The sequence below is a fragment of the Crocodylus porosus genome, unplaced genomic scaffold (genome assembly GCF_001723895.1).
Source record: "Crocodylus porosus isolate Cpor-Errol unplaced genomic scaffold, CroPor_comp1, whole genome shotgun sequence".
Classification (NCBI taxonomy): Eukaryota; Metazoa; Chordata; order Crocodylia; family Crocodylidae; genus Crocodylus; species Crocodylus porosus.
In genome coordinates this window covers 33,245,399-33,265,531 of record NW_017728915.1, presented here as the reverse complement: position 1 = coordinate 33,265,531, position 20,133 = coordinate 33,245,399, and the positions used below count along the sequence as shown (strand labels likewise).

The window sequence follows — 20,133 nt, the reverse complement described above, 5'->3', positions numbered from 1 at the left end:
TTGCTATATTAATGGAGCAATGGATTCTATTGGAATGATGGATTTAAACTAGTACGTATTTAGAACGGCAGTATCATTAAAAATGGATGTTTGGTTTACCTTCACCATGTTATTTCTTTATAAATATTGCAAGTCTATTAATTATTTTAATAATGTAGGTGGTAAATACCTATTTTTGTGGCACCTATTACCTGTGTGAGTAGATGAAAAACGGAGAATGCGCTCCCTGCTGGATCTTAACTACTTAAGAAAATAAAATATAAGGTTTATCATGCTTGGCCATGGCTTTAACTATTGGGCATCAATTTTAAACTGACACATTTCTTACTTAATAAAAGCAACAAAATCCTCTGTAGGACAAGGTTCAGTATAGTGATTTCCTATATTCTAATATTAAGAGCTTTGTAGTGACTTTATAAGCTAGAGCATGCTGGAGTGTCTGAGGAGGCAGCGAGGGTCAGACTGCTGAGGTCCCGCTATCATTTCTTGGGACTAGTCAGCCTATAGACCACCCAGGCAGACATGGTACTTCTGGTGGCTGTGGCAGAAGGTAGCTTCTACAGTGTCTTTCCAGAAATGCGGCATATGCTCCTCTTGTCAGGCTAGCTTCGCTATCACCAACCAAGGTGGAAAGGGTCTCATCCCTTATCCTATACCCTCTAGAGCAGGCTAGGAACAGACATTCGAAAAGCCTGAGTCTGAATTGATTCAATCTTTGCAGGTTAGTCTAACCTGGCTAGGCTGAACCGATGTGTAACTGTATAGACATTACCTCTGGACTGAGGAAATGCAGGCACATGCCTGCAGTGCCTCAGTGCCAGAGTAGCCCTCCCTTCCCTTCCACAGAGCTTAGCTATGAGGGGCATGGCCAGGCCCTGGCAGGATGCTCTGATTAGGGTGGGATTCTCCCCCCTCTTGCTGCTCCTGACTAGCAAGGGAGCCAGCAGAGCATTGATAACACAGCATTTAGCACCCTGTCAAGAAAACAAAAGTCTCTTTCATTAGTTCAGGCTCTTCTTATACAACTTTTTCCAAGGAAAGAACAGAGAGACATTACCACCTACCTGTTGATTAGCTCTAAAAAGTCCTAAGCAGACACTGTCCTGTCTGCCTTTGTCCTGTCTGTCTTACACAGACACCTCTCAGTATTAGCTACCATACCACATGCTGGCTACGTTCATGCTGTGGGGGAGGGAGTTGAGGAGGGGGGGTGCTGGGAGCACAGGGAAGCTAGGCAGATGCTGCTGTGCCTATGGTCTCTGCCAGAGCTCCAGCCAGGGAGCAGAAGGGTAGGGCCAGCCCTGCTCTGGAGGAGAGAGCCCCGCCCAGGGCTGCAAAGCATCTGGGATGCTGGGGGACTCAGGTTTAACTTAAACCAGGAAGGGGTTTGGGACAGACATTGCATAAACTATTTTGATCCAAATCAGTTAAGTCTGATACTACATTTAACCAGGTTTATTTCAAACTGGTTTCAGCCATTTTCAAACTGGTTTATATGCATTGAACATCTGTTCTGTTACAGATTTAAACCAGTTTCTGATCACTTAAACTGGTTTACGTGTAATGTGTGTCACTAGCCCCAAGTTCTGCCTATGGAGGGATGCTTAGTGTGTAGGACAGCTGCACATCAAAATGAATCTGTACTGCATTACCTTCATGCAACAGGTATAACATAATTTGGTGTCCAGAGTGCTACCATTAAAAGGTCTGTTTGTGGGCCACATACAAATGCTTTGTGGGTTGCAAGTGGCCTATGGGCTGTCTTTTAGGAACCCCTACCTGAATTGGTCTTTTGTTGCTCTTACAGTCAGGCAATGCATCATGTGATCAAAACTACCCACAAGAGGGCAAGTATTGAGGAAGGCTTTTTTGTCTTTTTCGCCCCTTGACCTTGTGCACTGGCCTACAGCAAGCCAAAGTCTGGCCCTGAGTACAGGATGACTGGAGCACATGGGGAGCCACTGCATTCTGTGCATGCCTCCTGCCCCTTTGCAGTTCAGAGTAGGGTCAGTGCCCTACTTTGTAAAGAATTCAGTAAATGAGTGTCAAACAGGTGTTTAAAAATAATCAAGCCAAGAATCAAGTTGTACTTTTGCCACTTTGCATTCTTATCCTTAGATGCACAGCCTGAGATGTGTGTGTATGTATGTAAATCCCTTGAAATATTATCCAGTTCACATTACTTAGAGGTCATATTCTCACCAAAGGGGATAAAGGGCCATTAAACTATTGGGTCTTAAAATGCCAAACAGGGATTACTGATCATGTCTTTCCTTTCCTTTCTCCTTATCTTCAGTTTAGAGAAAAAATTGAAAAATTAATTTCCATCACATTTAATCATCAACTCCTGTTGGATTAAAACCCAAGCATGGAAAGTAAGGGTATATTTGACCTCAATACATTTTTAAAGATAACAAGGAAAAAAACCAGAGTAAGAGCTGCCTTAATTTTGGGGTTAACCAGATGCCCACCTATTTGGGTGGCTTCTTTTGTTTTTCTGGCTGCATGCTTACCTCTGGGGTCAGTGCATTGTTATCTGATGTCTGGCTGGACAGCAGAATGTGCGTGAAACCATCTTCCTTCCGGACCACAATGTCCCTGAATCGACAGTTACTTTCATTTTGACGCACGCTGTACCTTAGCCTCTTATCAAATACGTAATCCTTCTCCCCATCCAGTTTCCTTTTCACAGTGCTGTGCAGGTTCAGGCCTCCATTGGTCAGAGAGGTACCTTTTAAATGCAAACAACCAAAATGTACACATGTAATTAGGTCTGTACAGGCAAAGAAAACAGCACAGCATCTTTTACCAGCTTAAATTTCACAACACATATGAGTCAGCCTTTTTCAGGGGTGGTCAAAAATGTGCCCAGCAAGCCAGCTGTGGCTAATAGAAATTCTGTGGCCTCTGGCTACTCTCGTTTCTACTACAGGTGCAGCTTTTACAGGTATATCCTGGCATACAGTGCTCTATCATGCTTCAAGCAGAAAGCCACTCAGTGCAGATGAATCATGGCATATGGGAGTGGTAGTGACAACATGCTGCACCTTTGTAATGAAGATGTGAGCAGTTGGAATTTAGTCTTTTATGTGGATTTGGGGTGATGGTTAGGTTCATGGGAAAATTCCAATTCAGTTTTCTTCGACAAAGCTTAGCATGATTGATTTAGTCCATTTTCTCTCTTCCAGAAGTACAGGTTGTTCTGTTTATAATGAGCAAAAGCCACTGTCAGTTCCAGCTGGCAAATTCAATGCAGGATCCTCAGTTGTACATCTTTATAGTGACGTAGCGGGGCAGGGCGGTTCTTATCAAAATATGCAAATAATTTACTGCTAAGCTGCTATTCCTACCAAGCATCTCTCCCTTATAGGCCCAGAAGTCACTATTAATATAACAAGCTAGCCACTGCAATCTGGATGTTGTGGTATTTGAGATTCTGAAATGTTTTCTTAGGCTTATGAAGGGATATAACTGTGACATGTCCTATACTAGTCTGTAATAACAATAGACATTGCTTTTCACAGTCACCCATACTCAACATTGCATTCCATTCATTAAAGGCATTAACGCTGCTGCCATTTTTCAGGATACATAGTGATAGGGAAAAGTCAAATCATTGGCAAGAAAAAAAAGGATTCCTCTTTAAAAACAAAACCAACACAACAAAACAGCAGTTTACTGGGAAACATTCAGTTTATCGTGAGTTCTACTTGTGGCAAGCTGTAATTTTTACTTTAGCCCATTTTTATTATTCCCATGGGATAGTCAGGCGGTATGTTAGCACTGGTTACAATGCTCAAGTAGGCCAAAGGCTGACTTATGGGGTCATGAAAATATCCTTGGGACATTCTTTTTCCAAGTTTTCTTTTGCAGTTACAGATATTTTAAATTTCTTTGCCATTAAAATGAATAGATGGCATACAAAAATAGAGGCAAAGCCACTATATTCACTTGAAACAGTGGTAAGCTTATTTTTTGTTTATACAGTGATAGACTCAAAACTGCCAGCCTGAGGGAGAAAATGAAGAACAGTTGGGTTTGTGTCCAGATCTTCATATCATTGTTGGGTTTTTATCTCTAGAAGGGATGGGGCCTACCAAAAGATTTCAGAATTTTTGAGTGCTGACAGTCATGCAAGCCTGTTCTGACTTATGGCGCTTTACATAAAATGCTATGAGTTACAGCACCCCACCAATCCAACAGCCGCTCACCTGCTGGGTTGAGGGGTGGGTGTGGAGAATTAAGCTCCACTTTGGAGCCAATCAAGCCTGTGTAGCCTGCCTCCAGCCTCTCTCCCCTAGTCCCCCCTGGCCCTCCCAGCTCCAATGCTGTCTGCAGGAAGGGAGGGTGAAGAAGGGAGGGGAGCAAGCTGCAGGCTGGGGTTTGCCCAGCCTGAGCTGGAGGAGTGGTTGGAGGGAGGGGGGAGGGGGGCTCTAATCCACCCACGCTTCCTCCAGCTCAGGCTGGGCAAACCTCACTCTGCAGCTTGCCTCCCCTCCCTGCTCCCTTTCTGTAAACAGCACTGGGGGCAGAGCTGGACTGATACAGCCCAGCCCTGATCATACAACAGATTGACCATAGCCACCAGAAGTTCCCTAAGGCATTCCAGAGTGGAGCACCTTCATCTGATCCCTCATTTGTTAAGGGTTAATTTGTCATGTAGTCAGCCACTTTTAAAGCACTCTGCAGCTATGCTTGTATGTTATGGCATGGCTGTAGAGTGCTTTCAGGGGCCAATCACGCAACAAATATAACTTCTGTCTGTGCCCTTTGAGGGAGAAGTGTAATGCAAACTGGAAAATGGATTTTTATTTTGGACCACATATAGATTATAAAGAATGTGAGCCCTGGTTTGAAACAACTACCTTCTGTCCATAGTCTAGATATTTAATTACAGTTGATGTTTGAGTAGCTGATTGAGCTATCTGATTAGGCCTCGGTAAACAGTAGATCGGGCAAATGTTCCTATTATGTAAATTGCCTGATTCTACTCTGCAGTTATCTGTATTAAAAAGTAGATTCAATGTTTAAGTGTAGTTAACTGACAGTGTTTAGCCTTATTTTGAAATATATATATGTACGTAAATAATTTTGAATAATTCCCTATTTTCAGTGATTCAATAGATTTTGATAAAGTTAAATTATAAACAACTATTAGTTATACTTTGCAATGGTTTTGAAAGGTGGTTATTTAATTGAATTTTGAACTGAATAATTGAATTCAATTGAATTTTGAAAAAATTGACAAATTTCAATCAGTTCATTAATTTAGAAAGAATGTTTGAAGTCAAAGGGAATTAGTTCTTTGTTCTTTTGACAAGAATTGTTTGCAAATGCAATAAAACCAAAACAGATGTAATTTAATGCTTGAAATTTACAAATTACAACTTATATTTTATGCTGCTTCTGTGTTTATAATGACTCACCAGTAGAGTATAATGATTTATTTGTCTGCGGTTTATTCCTTTTTTCTGCTCTTTAATTAACTGCAAACTAAGGCCTTGTATCTTGCAAACACACATGTGTTTAAGAAGAGTTGTCTGGGAGTCACTGGGGCTAGTTGTGAAGTTAAACAGCGTGCGTCGGCAGGACTGCAGCCTGATGTGAATGTTTACTGATTTGCATTGCATTTGGAATTATCCCAAAAACACTTTACATGAAAGCATGTCAACCCATGATTGTCTGCAACCAGCTCTCCTCTACATCTTCAACTACTTCCATTCACTAGCAGAACGTGTTGTCAAGAACACTTGTGCCTAACTGGAGAACAAACTGGAGTGTACAAACAGTTGAAGGAAAACCAATGAGCTTTCAAAATGGCTTCATGAACACTTGGCCTGCGTTCTGAAGTTGGTTAGAGAGGTTTTCCCTTCTGGCCTTGAAATCAAGGAATCTGAAAAACACCTGAAGTGAGCCCTCAAGCAAACGCTTACTCAAACAAATATTTATCAGTTCAACTTTTCACATGTATTCTTGAGAACAAACAAGAGTACTGGATGTAAAGATATTAATTAAAAAATAAATGGGGATGAGAATAATAATGAAGTCAATTCATCATTTTTATTTGAAAAATAAATCAAATATATATATTTTTTCCGTTCGATATTCAATATGTTGTTTGGTCCATCAACAACCATCTAAAGATCTGACGAGCTAGTAAAGTTGAAAGAACTCATGAAATATGGTGGAAGTTGCCTTAGGCTAACAGCAGGGTAATCTGCATATGACTGAGGAATAAACCACAGGTATTTTAAGTACAGATACTAAGGGAAGGGTCGGGAACTAATCCCTCAGGAAAATCCAGCACCGTAGAAACCCTCTTGTCAATCAGTGTATTATCACTGTTGGCTCCTTATTTGTTCAAATAGCAGGCCAAGGGTGGGGAAGTTGAATGTGTTAAAAGAAGTTAGCTTTACAACTGTATGAGATGCAAAGTGCATGTCTGTTGACAGGAATTTAACCACCAGGATGTCTGTACCCCACCTACACTGCACTTGAAAAACATAAATGAGACTAAATAATTTTCAAGAAGAGCCGATTAACGGGAGACAATCCAGTAAGTGGATTGTTATTTTATACACTAAACCTAATCCACAGTGCAGCCAAGATCCACAAATGAATTGCCATCGTAATAAATGACAGAACGTAATCGTTGTAATAAACCAGAAGATGTAATCAACAAAAGCCAAAGACAAGGCCCAAATTAAGCCCAGCCTAACTTTGTCTGATAACATGCACAGATGTAGCAGTACCAGGTTTACAGTAGCACAGCTACCGGCAGCTGTTTTAGCAGGGCCGATGCACATAAAGTATGGATTATACACAAAAGTATTTCTCAGAGTCTTCTCATAGTGAAATCCTACACCAAAATATTGGCCATCTCAAGTTGTTGGTAAATAACATGCCTGAGGTATCCACTCTGGATTGCCTCAGCCTTTCCAAATGTAATTAAATAAAGTGTCTTCCTCGCTGGCAATTTAGCCTGGGACAGGAATGCTGTGTAACCACTAGCGCCTGCTTTTATACTTGGTAGGGTAACAGTTAACACCTTAATATGTCAAGATGAAAAATGAGTATGGTTCAGAGCAAATCTATGCATCCCCAAAACAATGTATAATGAATGCATGTGAAATACATTATGGGATGTTGCAAATATACCCAGGAAGCTTCAGGTATCTGTGAATATGCTTTTGCCAGCCTAAACATTTAACTTACTTTTTTGGTGCTCAGTCTATAAGACTGGATATAAAAAGTGGGCAGGAGAGAACATTTTTTTATTATAGCTAGAGCTCTAATCTATTTATAAACCACCATTCAATCTACAGTTAAGCTCAAAGAAAGCACAAAGAAAAGGCATAGAGATCAGAAGGAAAGTTTAATAAAGGTCATTGTGGGATCACACCACCATGTTGCTGCTGTTCAGGAATGCCTACAAGCCTAGTTGAGTTCCAGGACCAGTTGCAACTAGCACTCTAAAACTGCACAGAAACAGATTTACAGGCTAAAAAGACCTGGCAGTCACAGCAGGAAAAGGAGGAACAGACAGAGGATGCAATTAGATTAAAGACCACCAGCGTTTCAGGGGGAAAGCAAGGAAGACTCAAGCCTCCCGACTGTCCAGTGCTGGCACAGCCTGCTTCTCAACCTTACCATACTGTTAGCTCAGCCCTGATGGTTTAACTTGAACAGGTTTGTCGCCTACCTGTTGCAAGGGTATTCTAGAAGAGGAACTGAAAATAATACATAAGGACATATCACTAGGAACGAACCCCCTGGGTCAGCTGAATCTTGTTCCCTTTTATGACAGACCTTTGATAAGTTTATCAAGCATCTTCAGACTAGTCAGGTTTTGCCTCAACTACTCTGATGGGAAGGCTGTACGTCATTTGTCTCGTAGAAGCCTTCTAATGCACAGCCTAAGTATATAGATGGTTAATGTATAACTACTTGTTCTTTATTCTTCAACAGTTTCCTTCCTCCGAGTTTACCCCCTTGACCACAGAGTCCCAACGCATCCCCTCTTTGCCTTGAGTCTCTTTTCAAAAGGCAGGCTCTCCTTTCCCCAGTCATCTTAGTAGCCCTTCTTTGCATGCCTTCTTTCTTGAACACGGTCACCAGAGCGGTACAGTCTCATCAGTGCTGTCTCCATGTTAGTTCCGGTTTGTTTTTTCAAGTAGCAGTTTTAGACTGAGGTAAAAAAAATAGAGCACTTGCCAGGTTACCCCAAAGCAACTTACTTCTATCCTTCCCTCTTGTTTCTACCCCAGTTGTGGCCTGAAAAAAAAGCATATTTTTTGGTTGTGTTGCACTGTCTGGACTTGTCTAGAACAAATGAAACGGAACAATCTAAAAAGAGAGAGGAACAGTCGACTAGGTTGGTAGAGAATATTTCAATTAAGAGCATCACGAAACTACAAAGGTTTTCCTAATGAAGAAACACAGAGGTTAGTGATACATGACAGGCAGGAATTTTTCAGCAGATGGTAGGCAGAGCTAGAGCAGCACAGGAGAGAAAGAGAAAATGTAAAGGGAAATTTTTTGAGGCTGTCAAGAAACTTGACAAAACAATCACTCTGAATTAACGTATCATGAAAGAAGCAGACAGAAGTGTGATAATAAAAGTCAACAAATATCATCAGAAAGAAAACTTGCAAGGTGGAGGGGACCTCAACAGATGTCCTGGAGTGTACCTGGCATTTGGTAACAGTAAGCATAGCAAGCTTTGGAAAAACCGTTCACTTTTGCAAAAGACAGATCTGGAAAGCGAACAGTAATGGCAATGGGTATCCTTTAGTTTTTTGGCCAGATGCACAGAAAACAAGAGAGCAACATAAATTCATATATGCCCTGCCCTACATAACTGATGGCCAAGTCCTTTCAGCTGTTTCCATTCCATAGGCAGTAGTGTTGTGCATTGTAAGAGTCGAGCTAATATGGACGTGCAGTGCAGCCTCCTCGTGGACTGAATTCAAACTGCTCAAATCATTTTATGTTGCCTCCTCCTGTCCTCTGGACTAGAAGCCTGGCTCTTGGGTGGAGGCAGATATGAGTACACCTCCTCAGTTGTTACCCCATCTGTAACATCATATAGTTCAATGTAGGTAACAAATTTAATAAAATAGATTAAAGAAGACTGCGTTTAAAAGGGGGAATCCAGAATGGATTTTTTTGTAAAGTTACTATTTTACTAAGAGATGTAGATGACATCTTGGAATTATAAAGGTGTAGATATTATTACTGTACATCAAAGGGACTTTAGTCTTTTAACAGTTGCTGATTCCCCAACAAGCATTTTTTTGGTGGAAGCTGACAAATACTGCATAATCTGGAGTTTCCAGAGGAGGAACTTAATATTCCCCTCCCACACAGAGACTTGTGGAAGAGAGCAATGAGGGTTTCAGAAATTCCGAGAGCATCTACACATGTGCTTTAAGGTGGACTTGACTAATTAGCTCTGCAGTAAAGCAACACCATCTAAACATGCGGCACTATTAGGCTGAAGTAAACTAATTAACTCCACCATACGATAGTACTGCTGCCTGACAAACGTACTAGCCTATGGCGGAGATTAGTGCACCGCAGCACACGCGTAGACAGTGACTAGGGATGGCTGGGGCATGAGTGTGCTCCAGTGCAGTGCTGCCTGCCACTAGCCCTGCAACTGGAGCATCCTTGTGCCCCAACCAGCCCCTCTGCAGCACATTGAGCTGGGGCAGAGCAGCTCCGGGCTTGCAGGCTGATCCCCAGACACCCTGCCAGCCGGGGTTTTGCTATCTTGGCTCAATATGCTGCAGTTTCAGCACACATGTAAACTCTGTGCCTGGGAGCAATAAACTCTGGTGTAAACTGCGCTGGAGTTTATTCAGCCGTTCTAATTGCATATGTAGATGTGCCCTCCATGAGGAAATGTTTTTTGGCAGTCATCTGCTCAGGAGGGAGGGTGCAGATTGTAGGAAAGGGGGTAGTTTCACAACCCTGCAGATCCTAGTGAACTTTCATGGAATGGAAACCCATGGCCTGAAGACGATGGAGCCAAGTAAAACTTCCACCAGCGCCTGAGTCTCCAACCACTCATTGATACCTGAGTGCCTGGATCCTGTCACCTGACCCTCCACTTCCCCTCTATAAGACCAGGGAGAGGAATGGGAAGTATTTGAGCAACAGGGCTCTTCTTGAACCTAGGCCACTCTGGTGACCTCTACTTGCTTTCTGACCTCTTGGTTTCCTGACTTGGCTCGCTCATAGACTGTACTCTCCTTTTGCTTCCCATTTCTAAATTCAACTATTGCCACGATCCAGCAAGTTTGATCTTACATTTCCCCAAGACCCAGCTGCCTATGTCCCAGCACTGATACACAGATGCTTTGATCATTCTGTTTGAGAATTAAAGGGTTTGCTGGTGAAACCAGCTGTAGCATGTGCAGGAAAGGTCTACCTAAGTGTGTTTGTGTGTATATAAAATTGGAACCACTGGGAGGTAATTTAATAAGCCACTGAAACAAGTCCCCAAATGTGAATTATTTATTTCTATGGGTATGTCTAGTGTCTTTATAGATAGACAAAATATATGATTTTGAAAATTAATTACAGATTTTGTTTTTTGAGGTAATAACTATGACTTTCTAGTTAATTATATCTTTAGTTCTTTATGCATTGTTCTAATTAGGGAGAATCTCTTGGTTCACGGTGATGGGATATCGAATCATTCACCTCTTTCCAGTCAGCTTGCAGGGATCATGACTTAAAACTTGATATCTCTCCTGAATTAAAAGGAGGTGGTCATGTTAGTCCAATACTAAGTGAACATGTGCCTGTGTTACAACCATTGTCACCTGTATTGCCTTCTTCTAACAGTGCAGATGAGAGGCAGAACATATTTGAATATGCTTGGAATACTGAACAATAATACATATATTTTTTTATTTATCTGTAGTCCCTTTCAAACTTCCCAAAATCCTTACAGCAGGGAACATGACTCCTCACAAAGCTCTAGTGTAAGCTGTAACAAATAGCATTTTAAACCTGTTGCCTGCTTCTCACTATCCCTACTTTCTGTCTGCTTCCTTTTGTGTTGGAAGCTTGGTCCATCTTCCTTTTTAATGCTGCGTATTAGGGCTGTGCAAAATTTTGCCCAGCGTTGCATTTCAAAGCTGTTTTGATATGCTCGAAACAGTGAAATCGAAACGAAACAAAAGCCCTCGAACCAGCTTTACAAGGAAACAGGAACTTGAAACATCTGAAAGTTTTGAAACGTTTTGAAGCCAGGCTTACTGGCTTCAGCACAGGTCCCAGCCGACAGCATCTGGCTCCTCTCATCTAACAGGCAGACTGGGTGCATGCACCCTCAGGAGGACTCTGGTACAGCCCTCCCGGCGGTGCTGGTGGGCTCCCGATCTGCCCCCGCCTGCACCCAATATGATTTCACGTGCCCTGGATGCGGCTTCCTCACTACCTCCCTCCCCCTGGCTGCTGCCAATGGTGGCAGTGGCTTCTTTGCATCCAAGGTGCACAGGATCAGGGCAGGGGCAGATCCCTGCATGAACTGATTTGCCCTGGGCCCTGCACCCTCGACCTGTGGAGACAGAAGTCGGATCAGAATGGTGCTGTTTTGCTACTGCATATGCATTGACTACTGCACTGTGACACCAATGGGGGCTGTCACTGGGAATGCTGCTAGACAGAGAAGATTCAGAAGAAACTTATCGAAGCTCAAGACTTAATGATCAGAATTCAGCTTCACTTTGGTGCTGCCTGCAGGGGGGACAGGATGGAGCAAGAGACGAGGGCAAAACACAAGAGTAGATGTGAGACAGTAGGAAAGACAATATAAAATCTTTATAAAGAAATGTTCTAAGGAGCTTGATTCATCAGATGCCAGCTGGGGCCATTCATAAGGGTAAGAACACCCAGGAGCACAGGCAAAAAATCCTGTCTTGAAACAGAGCTCTATTATAGGTATTATTTAGACAAGGGCTGGTTTGTCTTCCCGGCCTTTTTTTTTTCCTTTGGGAACAAATTCTAGGACCCTCATAGTTCTCATCTTTTATTTTCCCCTTTTCACTTAAAGTATAACCCCCCGTGCTTTCTGAACAGGTATATTTTACACTGGGAAGTAAAAGAGATCAATAAATACAGAAAAATATATTTCTCAAAAACAATTTGTTCACCTTTGCTAGTAAGTAAAGTCTAGAAAAATACAATATACACTGCTTTTGGAACTTGGTTTTTGAATACACCTAGGCCCCATTTCAGCAAGGTATAGAAACCTATGCAGTGAGTGTTAAGTATGTTGGGACTGAGCTTTAAGCTTGTGAGTAGCCCCACTGGGGTTATTTGGGCCAGCACAAGGTTGAGCTTGTGCTTCCATGTGCTTTGTTGGATTGAGGGCCTTTAACTGGACAGTGGAGTGTAGGTGCCTTATGTTCCATCTCTTGCCTCCACTAATACACACAAACTGTGCCCTAAAGATTGCATGCAAACATGAAAGGTTTGAAGGTAAAGGGCACCTTGGTAATTCTCAGGCTTTAAATTTCAGGTATAAGCTTCCATATATCTCAGAAGTAACAGCAGAGGTGGCAATCTGTGACAGGTCTGGGGGCAACTATAAGATGTAACATTGCTGGATTAGCAAAGGAACATGCTGAATATCCTCATCTCACTAAAACCATAATTAAAAAAATAATTTAAAACACCAAGATGGCCCTGGGAGCACCCCCAAGGTCAGCACAACCCTACAGGGCTCCTGTAAAGGAAAATTGTACCTCTCTAACCTAGTAGAGTTGCCTGGGTGTGTCCACTACGTGGTGAATAATAAAATGCTGGTGACACCATAGAATTTATATTGACTTCTGAAAAGTCGTTGACAGAGTTATTCACAAGAGGCTATTAAGGAAACTAATACTGTCATGGACTAGAAATTGGCTAATAAAAATAAAGAGTAGGAACAAATGGTTACTTTTCATCATGGCAAATGATTAACAGTTGGCTGCCCCAAGGACCTGTGCTAGGATTGGTTTATTTAATATACGTGTTAATGATCTGGAAAGGGAAGTGAACAGTGTGATGGGAAAATCTGTAGAGAATACAAAATTAGGTTAGCAAAGACTAGAAAGGATTATGATGGACTTCACTGGGTCCTAACAAAGGTATGTGAATTGGCAACATAAGAGCACATGAAAAGCGCAGTGGAAGGGATCGCTAGACCTACTCATATTGCTGGGTTCTTAAGTATTGTAAGCAGTCAGGGGAAAAACCAGAGGGTCACCGAACAGCTCAGTGAAAACTTCCACGTTGGATGCAACGGTAATCAGAAAGCAAACAAAATGTTAGCCTGTATGTCGAAAGGGAGAGGGAATATTTCCTAAAACGTTGTATTGCTCTGATACCTTTCCATGGTACGTGCTCTCCTGGAACGCTTAGTTTAGTTCTGCTCACACTATCTTGCAAAAATACAGCAAAAACAGGAGGAGTGAGAGAAGGACAATATAAACAATCAGAAGTGTGGAAAAATCCCCATGTCGGGATAGATTGGAAAGACTAGAACTGTCTAGTTGACTGGGGAGATGGATGGTAAATCAGATGTCCCATTCAACCTTTCACATAGTCTAGGAGCAAGGAGACAGTCGATGAAATTGAAAGGGAACAGAATTAAACCCAATAAAGGCAACTGATAACTAAAGCATAGAAATTACTGCTACAGGCGTCTCAGAGCTGAAAAGCTTAGTAGGATTTAAAAAAGAATCAGAATCAGGCATTAATATTGATAACAAGGAGCTCCACTGTTATGTTAAACTAGATAATTTTTATAGGACTATAAACCTACATTCTGCAGGGCCTAGGCCAACTACTATGTATTGCGGTAAGAGAAACTTCCCTCAGAGGCAGGTTATAAAAAATACCATCTCAGTAAAAAATTTGATGCTGTGGTTTTCTGTACCTTCTAATGAAGCATCTGTCTTGCATTTTCTGATGTACTAAATGGTGGTCAGAAAGATGCGCTAACCTGGTGTAGTAGTTCTAAATAATTAGCCATCAAATGTTGGTCATAATAAACACCTTAAAATTAACCAGACATACTTTTCATTGTATTTCAAGGCCACATTAATACTAATGTTATTTCCAAGTCAAGCCTATCCTTTCTGGAAAGCTGGGCCACTGCACACACAACTGAGATGGTATTAGGCATTTGGTAATAACCAAAATTTCAGTGTTGTACCTACATCAACTGCCTCCCCCACTCCATGTCCTCTCATCTTCCCCACGAACAGGACCGAAGCACTGAACAAAGCTCCAAAGCCCACACTGCTTCATGCCACTCAGTGGGAAAAGGAAGGGAGGTGGAGGAAAAGATGGATGGAAAATGGTACAATTTGTGGGGAAAGAGTTTGGATCTTTTTTCATTTCCTTCTCACCATATTACCCAGGCAGCAAGACAATTAATTTTTCATGAATGGCACTCTGTTTGCAATTTTCACAATTAAAACCCAACAGAAAGGACTGTAGCTGTTTAAATCACATACCGATTCCATTCACAACAGGCGAATCGTTATTAACTTCCAACACGCCGGGCAAATCGTGTTCTCCTTCATGGTCATTTAAATCCAAGTTTTGCTGTTGTGAGCCATTCCCAAAATGTCTAGAGTCCTTCTCGTGACCAGCATCTCCATTCTGTAGGCCACTATGAGGCTTTTTCAATGGCATGATCTGTAAACCACTGGGGGTAGTTCGGTAAGTCACAGTTTTAGCAGCCCTGTCGCCAGCCGATGCTGGCTTTGCTGTATAACCCCTTTTCTGTTTTTGAAGAGATGGGTTAATCCTCTTTCTTTTATGTGTTGAGCCTTTAGACTTCCCAGATTCAGAAGGTCTGTGCGGTATTTTCTCAACAGATGATCCTCGGCTTTCTCGTAAAAATTTTGGTGTGCTGGCCTGTTTCCCATGTTTTGATCGCTTTTCCCTAGTCACGTGCAGTCCATTGAACTCATCAATAAATTCCTCACAATGCAATAGGTGATGCTCAGGTTCCCAGGTGTCTTCATTGCTTCCATAGCCTTTCCACCTGATAAGATATTCCCATTTGCCCTTTTTGTTTTTCCTTTTGTCTACGATTCTCTCCACCTGGCAGAAGAAGGGAAAAGATCATGAGTTGTCTGAAAGGAAAATAATTCAAATTCTGAAAAAAAAATAAAAAATTCAGAGTCTGATCCTCATTTTCACCCCAGACTCTTTATGTAAAGGGGCTGGAGTGAAGATGAGGGTCAGGGACCTCATGCATGTTGCTTTATGTATTAAATGAAACTGCACTGAACACGGAGTATCCCTTGAGCAGGTTACCCAAAAAACTTGCAAAAATCGGATGGAAAAAAGAAATCTTCATTTTGGCACCCACCTACTACCACATCAGATGTCAGCAGACCATGGCTGATTGTTGATGTGGATCTAGCTGGTTTCTGCATATGCTACTCGATACTCCTTTTATGCACCACTGTTACATGTGTCCATTTGTCAGACAGAGCTGCTGGTATATCAGAGGGATGTAGCAGTCCCATTTGGTGTCTTAATAGCAAGGTCGTTTCCAGGTACTCACCCATTTTTCCTTTTGGAGAAATCTTCATTGTAATAACATACAATAGTGTTTTCTAAGTATGGCCATATCTAATGCTGGAAACTGTGACAGCCTTCCTCTAAGCCGATACGAGGCTGAGGAGCAGTAAAGAAGGAATGCTGTCATTGAAACACATGTCTGAAGTGAGACCCCGCCAGCCCTCTTCATATGAAAGTGTGTCTTTTCCTGTACTTCCTATTTGCTGAGCACTCAAGTCTGCAGACACGGCCTGCTGTCTGTTGCTTTACCTGTTTTACCGCTTCTATTTCGTCTCTGAAAGAAGATGACCAATTAGAACAAAATGTGTGGTAATTCTACAAACTGAGGGGTAGTGTTCAATTTTGCGTGTGCCCTTTTGTGTGTGCCATCTCGCACAAACTCAGAGTTTTCTAGGAGGGGCTACATTTGCTTGTATGTGTTGATATTTTGCACCCACAGAAGTGGATGTGAACTTACCCCATTCACTTTTTACTGATCTGTCCTGCAGACACTAACAAAGTGATTTGCATTTGACACCAAACTTAATTTGTGTTTGCAGATGTTTGCAGTCAGTAGCAATACTATTAACTAACAGTGATAAGGGTAGTTAGTGTGATAATTTTTATTGGTCTCTTGGAGTAAAAAGCCTGTTACAAACTATGACACTTGCCTTCTCACACAAAAAAAAATCTTACATATCTGCTTGACAGTTGTCCCAAATTTCTGTTCTGAACTATTTACTATTAATTCCTTAACAGACCCTGTTAAAATAGCTAAGTGAAGCCTTATTGTACATGCAAATACAGAACTGTTTGCACAATTACTTTTTTGGCATGCATAAAATCGATGCACTTATTGTATCAACTGCAGGAATGATGAAACATTAGTGACCAGCATGCTTGTCATTCTTGGCCACAGACGATGTCCTCCCTGAAGTTTATGCCAAACTGACCATACTCATAATGAATAATAACTGATAATAACTGCTCCTACCTGGCTCCTTCAGTGATGTTTTAATGTAATATTTTAGACATCACGTACTTATGTAATTGGGTCTATGGAACCATTGAAGGCACTGAGCAGCACGAGGAATATGTTGTAAAGAAAGGGATGCTTCTGTTAACACAGGTTTTTAATGAGCAATTATGGGAAAAGGGATATGTATTTAAGAGTAAGACCTTTCAAGGAATTTAAATCCTTGTGCCAGATACAGAAGTTCATGTAGGCTCCTAACTTCTATTTTGGTGCCTAAAATTGATGGGCATTTAGATGTCTGAATATCTTTTTGGATGTAGGTCCATTTGCTTATCTTTAGATTTGAAGCTATGAAAATGTAATCTGTTTTTAATTAATTGTAATTACAATTAGCATCCTAGGATCCCGAAGAAATTCACTTGAAAAACAGAAATAAGTACCTGAGAGTTAACCAAATTACAATTTCAATGCAGTGCTTGTAATCAGAAATTAAGGACTGCTTTTCTAAAATTGAATAAAGCATGGTGGGTGTCTAGTGCTTCTGTGGATTAGTTATGAATCAAAGTTTACATACTTCTATTTGTTCCCAGACCAAAAGTACATTAAGGTAGACCAAGAGCACATACTGGTAAATAGGTTAAAATACCTACAAAATAATTCCAGGCCCACATGAGAAGACTTTTACCAGCAGCATCTGCTGGGCTCTGCCTGCAACCTGCAAGCCACGCTCACCAAGAGAGTGGAAAGTATTGGGGTGGGACAGCTGAAACTACCTGCCACTTCATTCTGACTGCTTGTGCCTGCAAGATAAAACCCTGGTGCGCCTGAGTTTATCTTCCACCTGCAAGCGATGAGTTAACTGTTGTTTAATTCCTTATCTATGCAGACAGAGGTAGTGAGTTAGCATGCCTGCTGCACCCAGGGGGGCAGTGGAGCTCGGGTGGGCAGGGTATGGATGTGAGGGAGGGTGGGGTTCTCTCTCTACACACTCCCCCCCATTCATTCATAGCCCCAGGCACTTGTGGCCTGCCCAGGCACTGCTGCCCAGCGCTGCACGGCTCCAGCCAGAGCTGCACATAGTGGCAAGGAGTACAGCCAGGCTGGCCTGCCTCTATTGTGTGGGGCTCCCTGTGGTGCAGGGGTAGCTTCCCACACTCGCGCAAGCCCCGCACAATGGAGCTGGCAGCCTTCCATGCGCAGCTGCCGGGAGCCTGCTGGCAGTGGCCGGGAGTCCTGCCTCCTGCTTCTGTGGCAGCAGGGAGCAGGGAAGGCCACTGGCTCCATCGCGCAGGGCTTTCCTGAGTGGCGCGCAAGTGCTGGGAGCTCCACGTGCGCTGCGGGAAGCCACGTGCAACAGAGGCGGGCTGGCCTGGCTGTGCTCTTTGCCGTCGTGTGCAGCTCTGGCCGGAGCTCTGTGCTGCCAGGCAGCAGTGACTGGGTGGGCCATGAGAGCCCCAAAGGCCCACCACCTCCTGCTGCTGCCACTGGTGGCAGAGGCTGTACACCATGGAGGAGTGTGGGGGGGGGTCCCCGCAGCCCCCCCCACGCGCCACAAACTTCACACACCCACACAACCCCCCCACCTATACATACACCCTGCAACATACTCTATACCCCTCCAACACGTACAAACCCCACGCACCACCATACACCCCCCAACTCCCTCCCCCCCCAAAATATACAAGAGTAAGACTTTTTGAGCTATTTTGCAATCATCTCTATATGCACTACACAAACACAGATCAGGACAAAAATATTTTTTGTAATAAAATTAAAGTATGTTATAGTAGGTGTTTGACTTTTAGTATATGATTTGGTTTCTGATTCAGATGGTAACTCCCCTCCCAAAATGAGTACTTGCAGAGGCAAGGGGGAGGACTGCTGGTGGCAAAGATAAGGGGTTAGGGGCAGGGCTTCTGGTCCCAAGATGGTGACCAGGTGGTGTAGCACCTATCAAGGGGATGGTGCTACCCTTGTGGCCCTTGACAGCTCACCAAAACTCATCAAGCAACTCTCCAGCTGAAATAATTGCCCACCCTGCATTAAGGCAAAGCTGACATCAGTGGTTGGTTTTCAAATTAAGGACCATGCTACTCCTGGTGCCACCCAACTGGCTGACTGTGAACGGGTCTTGGAATACCTGGTGCAGACCACCTTGGCATGATGAAACTGCTGCCCAGCTTCCCTTCATCAAGCAGTGTGATGCTGAGCGTGTCAGTGCACTTTGCAGATGCCATGCTCCAGAGACGCCACCCTTCTGTTTATTTTGCCTTTTCACACAGTCTTCAGAGGCTCACAGCAGACCATCCTGCAGCCTCCTGGCTGTGATCTCTCCCCTTTATGCACAACCCAGCAGGACGTGGATAGATGCTCCAGAGAAGAATTCTCAATGTACACCTACAGATCTGGAGGCTCCACAACAGCTACCATTCAGAATGACGTGCATCTCCTTGGAGAGGGACTCAGAAGCTTAGAAACTGGCTCCTCAAATGATCTCCAAGCAAAGATCATCCCTGCCCAAACCGCTTCTGCATCTGGCCCTTGTACTGACTCCCCAAAAGCTTGTTGTTGAAAAGGAGCAAGGCATCAGTGGGGACAAGCTCTTCCCAAAATACTAATGCACATATATATTACATACGCTAGCAATTAAAATAATAGTGTGTGTAATATATATAAATATATATTGGTATATATTATACCTAGAAATTACTAGGAAAAACGAAGTCTTCATGTCCCCTTTCAATTGTCATTATTCCTGTGCTATTTGGCTTCAAGTCTAGATATGGTCCAGAAAAGCACTCACTGCTCTGGTGAACGAATTCTGCCGATGAACTGGGAAAATGCATCCACAGAACTTTTTCTGGACCTATCCAAGATACCTAATCCTGCTGGTCATCGAACACCGCAAACCCATCCCAGTGTGGATCACTGGACAGATCTTACGATGTCATGAAGCTGTGAGAATTGTGATGGGAAACACATTACTTGATTTCTCTTCCATCAGTACCAGCTTCCCATTGCATACAATGTCCTATTCAGAGTCTCTGTCTTGATATATCAAGCTCTTTATCAAGCTGACTTTTTCTGAGACAGCACCTCTACTATGACCTACAGCAGTGGAGAACAACCTTTTTGGCAGGCATGCCACAACCTAGCCCTACACCCTCCAAGTGCCACTCTGATTCTCTTTCCCTGCCCGATCCCCTGCTCTGCTTTCTGCCCGATCTGTTGCTGTCCTGTCTGCCCCTTCCCAATCTGCTCCATGCCACACAAAGGGTTCCTTGTGCAACAAGGGGCACACATGTCACAGGTAAGCAACACCTGTCCTACAATAACTGTGCTCCACAGGGTAGTGAACTATTGACTGACAAAGGGGGGATGCTGGAATGGACAGAAGCAAAATCTTTTTCAGAAGCTGGACCAAAATCTGGCACTTACTTCCACAAGGAAGAAGAATGGCAAATGGTTGGGCATGAGTCTCATATTCAGCCCTCATTATGTGGTATTGATTCAGGTTGCAGTGCCATATTTAGCCATATTTCTCTTCAAAATGATTGTTTTTAATTTTTATTATCCCA

The 20,133-nt window shown here is 42.8% G+C and overlaps 1 protein-coding gene across 1 annotated transcript in view; it reads right to left on the bottom strand.

Annotated features, from left to right (window-relative positions):
* Nucleotides 1–15,120, bottom strand: part of CDYL2 (chromodomain Y-like 2) — a gene marked incomplete at its 5' end in the record, with an annotated part of 33,881 nt that extends 18,761 nt beyond the window's left edge. Inside the window, 2 exons of the mRNA XM_019535440.1 lie at nucleotides 2,514–2,731; nucleotides 14,520–15,120. Coding sequence (XP_019390985.1) covers nucleotides 2,514–2,731; nucleotides 14,520–15,120 — 819 coding nt within the window. The remainder of the gene's footprint in view (nucleotides 1–2,513; nucleotides 2,732–14,519) is intronic.
* Nucleotides 15,121–20,133: the final 5,013 nt, after the last annotated feature.